Below are 4,218 nucleotides of genomic sequence, written 5' to 3' on the forward strand. Positions count from 1 at the left end.
GCAGCCTGCACTGGCTGTGGGGAATCCCAGGCTCACATGGTCCAGTAGACATAGATGAGGGTCAGGAGGATGAAGATGGCCACAGAGAGCAGCATGTTCTTCCGGTTCTCTTGCCGAAGCAACTTGAGCTCCTTCTCATAGTTGGAGGCTTTGCTCATCAGACTCTTCTTCTCCTTCTCCAGAGATCTCCTGGCTTCTGGGCTCAGCTCCACCCCATAGAGCCTGTCGCTTACAGTCTCCAGTTCTCTCCGACATCGTGACAGCTTCTCCTCCAGCCCGTCGATCTCTAAAGCAACGCCCAGATTCTCCCGCTTCTTTTTAGTCATGTTACTTGCCGGAATCCCTCAGTCATTACTGATCAATTCTTTTTGGTAGCGTTACTCTGTTTATTCCTCATATCTATGTTTTGATGCTTCCTGTATTATTCAGTATTTTTCCCATAGAATATGTCAATATTGCAAATCAAGGTTTGATTTTTTTTATTTCAGTTCTTTGAGCTTGAGAAATGACAAGTATGTTCTTTCATTTTGATTTTCTAACTCCAGGTCTTTGCACATTTCATTATAATACTATACTTTGTCTTCTCAACCTGTCATTTGAAATACTCTCTTTAGTTCTTGAAATGTTCTTTCTGATGATGAAAGTGATGCCATTCATTTTCAATATATAGTCTATCAGACATACAAGACAATGTGACCACATAGTAGCACATGCATATTATCATTTATGCCAAATACTCCTTCAATAATCTGTCATTCATTATTTGCAATGGGATGACTTTTTGTATTTTTCTTCCTCTCTGTCTCACACACACACACACACAGAAGGTACACTCACAACAATGATTAGGTGCTTGTTTGCTAAACAAAATGTCAGCAGTTTGAAACTATAAGGTGACTATTTGGCAGAATTAACTGGACAATTTTTTTCTTTTAGAAAGTAAAATCTCAACTATGAAAGATAGAAATGTACTTGTGTCCCTTTACCTAATATTCATTCTCTTCTATGTTATTGCTATTAGTTGCCACTAAGTCAATGAGTCATATCAAAACAAAACCCATTGCTGCTTAATCGATTCTGACACATAGTGACCCTATAGGATGGTGTAGTGCATAAGGCACTTGACTGCTAACCATAAAGCTGGAGGTTCAAACCCACCAGACACTCCTCGGAAGGAAGATGGAGCAATCTATTTACGTAGTGATACTGTCTCGGAAACCCAAGGAGGGGTCGCTATGAGTTGGGTCTGACTTGACGGCACATAACAACAACAACAGGGTTTTCAAGGCTTTAAATATTTATAGAAGCAGACTGCTACATCTTTCTTCTGTGGAGCAGCTGGTGGTTTCAAACTGCTGACCTGGTACACAACTGAGTGCTGAATCACTGCACAATCAGGGACCCTCCATTAGTAATGGATTGCTAATTTTAAATGTACATACTAAAGACTGAATTTCCCAACCTCCTTACATCTGGAAGAACTCACATGATTCAATTCTGGGCATACAGTTATAAGTGAAATTGTGTGCTCAACTGTAGAACTTCCTAGATTATGCTCTGGGATGGGACACTGTCCACCTTGCTCCTTTCCTCCTTTTCCTAGTGGTTAGAAAACAAATGTAATGGCAAAGCTAAAGTGATCATCACAAACCACTGTACAGAAAGTATTTGTTGAAAAGGGTAGAACAAAACAAGAAAGAAACAGCCTGTATGCCTGAACATTCCCATTTTACAACCACTATATAACTCCCGGCTTGATTATGCTTCAGCAATTACATGAAGAAGAAATCTTTTTAACTTTTTTAAGTCACTCTTCTTTTGAGGGTCTTTATAAAAGCTATTGAGCTTTCATCCTAATGAAAATAATTTCTAAATGGGCAAAATGTAAAATGTTTTACAGCTTAAATTAGTTTAAGTATTTTAGAAAGCAATTTTGATTTTCACAATTTTTTTGGCTATTACCTCTCAGAAATTTACATTGTGTTTGTTGTTGTGAGATGCCATGGAGTCATTTCCATCTCAATATGACCCTGTGTACAACAGAACAAAGTCTTGCCCAGTCCTGAGACATCATCCCAGTCATTGCAATGTTTGAGCCCATTGGTGCAGCCACTGAGTCAACCCATCCCATTAAGGGTCTTCCTCTTTTCTACTGGCCCTCTATTTTATCAAACATTATGTCCTTCTCCAGAGACTGGTCCCTCCTGATAACATGTCCAAAATACATGAGACAAAGTCTCACCATCCACACTCCTAAGGACATCCTGGCTGTATTTCTTCTAAGATAGATTTATTCATCCTTCTGGCAGTCCACGGCGTATTCAATATTCTTCATTAAGACTATAATTCAAAAGCATCAATTATTTGGCCTTACCTATTTATTGTCCAGTTTTCAAATACATATGAGACAACTGGAAATAGCATGGCTTTTTTTTTTTAATCACTCATCTATGTTTCTAAGATTTTTAAAAAGAAAACTATGTATATAACATTCACAGATGAAGAATTTAAGTCATTAAGATAAAATAGTATTTTATTTGAAAAAAAATTAATGAATATTTTAAAAGAACAGCTTATTTTAAATATGCCAAACAGTACATAATAAGACCAAATTGTTGTGTCATCTGAACAATTCTTCCGGAGATGGAGACATAAAACTTTCTTGAATAAATGTACATGCTGGCTTTGGTAGCTAATATGTTTTGAATAAAAATAAATATTTCTGGAGAAATAAGAGATACTATTTTTTGCAAATTGTAATATTATAACTATTGAACAAACAATAAAACTCAATATAAAGATTCAAACATTTCTGTTGAAAGACACCATCTTTTGTATTTTCACCACAAAGATCTTTTGTTCTGTTCCTGGTGCTTGACTTCTTGACATGTTTTCAGTGTAAGGAGTAAGTTTTGAAAACTATCAAAATTAAATAAATAAGGAACCAGCTAGCTGTCAACTTGAAAATACTCCATGGATTTTGTCTTCAGTTGTTTTTATCTGAAATAATATAACCTGAGAATAAATAAGTTATAAATCTTGACAGATGTGTTGATTTACTTAGATGTGTACTATCATTTATTTATAATCTGAGAGGGTAAATTGGTACTATTACATTGACAAAAGAAATGATGAATTGATCATAGAGGTAAATGAATACTCAGGTAATAACACTTAAAGTCATAGGATCATTATCTACAGTCTAGTCAGCCCCAAACATTCAGTGACCCCATGAATGAACTGCTGCTCCCTAGAGTTCTATTGGCTGTAATATTAAAGGAAGCAAATCACTAGGTCTTTTCTTCCATAGTACCACTGGGTGAGTTCAAACTGACAATATTTAGTCAAAAGCAAACTGTTTGCACCTTCCAGGGACCTAGTCAAAGCATTAAAAATGTATTATAGAAATATTGCATATCAATCTATTTCTTTTTAATAAAGCAAACTATAGAATTAAGATAGGAAAATAACATTAAAATAGTAACCATTTTTAATTACTTTGCAACACATCTTTTATATAGATTAGAACCTCTACAGCAGTGTAAAAAACTTGTATTCATATGTTCCTTTAATTTTAAGGTCCATGGGTGGCACAAGTGGTTTCTGATCAGCTGTTACCTAAAGGCTAGGGATTTATACATATCCAGTGACACTGTGTTTCACTGCTATTCCTAAGGTTTTCACTGGCCTGTTCTTTGAGAATTGAATGGCCCTTTCCTTCTTCTGACGACATGACCAAAGTAGGTGACATGAACTCTGGCCATTCTCACTTTCAGCTTCACTTTTCACAAGACAGATTTGTTCGTTCTTCTTCTGGCAGTCCATGGTATGCTCAGCATTCACCACCACCACAATTCAAAGGCATCAACTCTTTGGTTTTCCTTATTCACTGTCCAGCTTTCACATGCATATGAGGCAACTGAAAATACCAAAGCTTAAGTCAGGGGCACCTTGGTCTTCAAAGAAATATTGTTGCTTCTTAATACTTTGAAGAGGTCTTCTGCAGCAGACTTGCCCAGTGCAATATGACTTCTGATTTCCTGACTGCTGCTTTCAAAGGTGTTGATTGAGCCAAGTAAAATGAAATCTCTGACAACTTAATCTTTATTCCATTTATCATATTGTTGCTTATTGGTCCACTTATGAGTATTTTTGTTTTCTTTATGTTGAGGTATAATCCACACTGAAGACTATAGTCTTTGATCTTTATCAGTAAGT

The 4,218-nt window shown here is 36.2% G+C and overlaps 2 protein-coding genes across 2 annotated transcripts in view; both read right to left on the reverse strand.

Moving 5' to 3' along the window:
• Positions 1-4,218, reverse strand: part of SPOCK3 (SPARC (osteonectin), cwcv and kazal like domains proteoglycan 3) — a 1,090,476-nt gene that overhangs the window by 1,000,480 nt on the left and 85,778 nt on the right. The gene's annotated exons all lie outside the window — the stretch shown is intronic.
• On the reverse strand, positions 33-326 carry LOC103207791 (coiled-coil domain-containing protein 167). The gene has a single exon (XM_007953463.2). It carries the CDS (start codon positions 324-326, stop codon positions 33-35), a length of 294 nt encoding a protein of 97 aa, XP_007951654.1.

This window comes from Orycteropus afer, unplaced genomic scaffold, assembly GCF_000298275.1.
Source record: "Orycteropus afer afer isolate SDZICR_OR568_19922 unplaced genomic scaffold, OryAfe1.0 scaffold00395, whole genome shotgun sequence".
Taxonomy (NCBI): domain Eukaryota; kingdom Metazoa; phylum Chordata; class Mammalia; order Tubulidentata; family Orycteropodidae; genus Orycteropus; species Orycteropus afer.

Coding starts and splice junctions, on each gene's coding strand:
- LOC103207791 (XM_007953463.2), bottom strand. CDS start 326: ATGACTAAAAAGAAGCGGGAGAATCTGGGCGTTGCTTTAGAGATCGAC.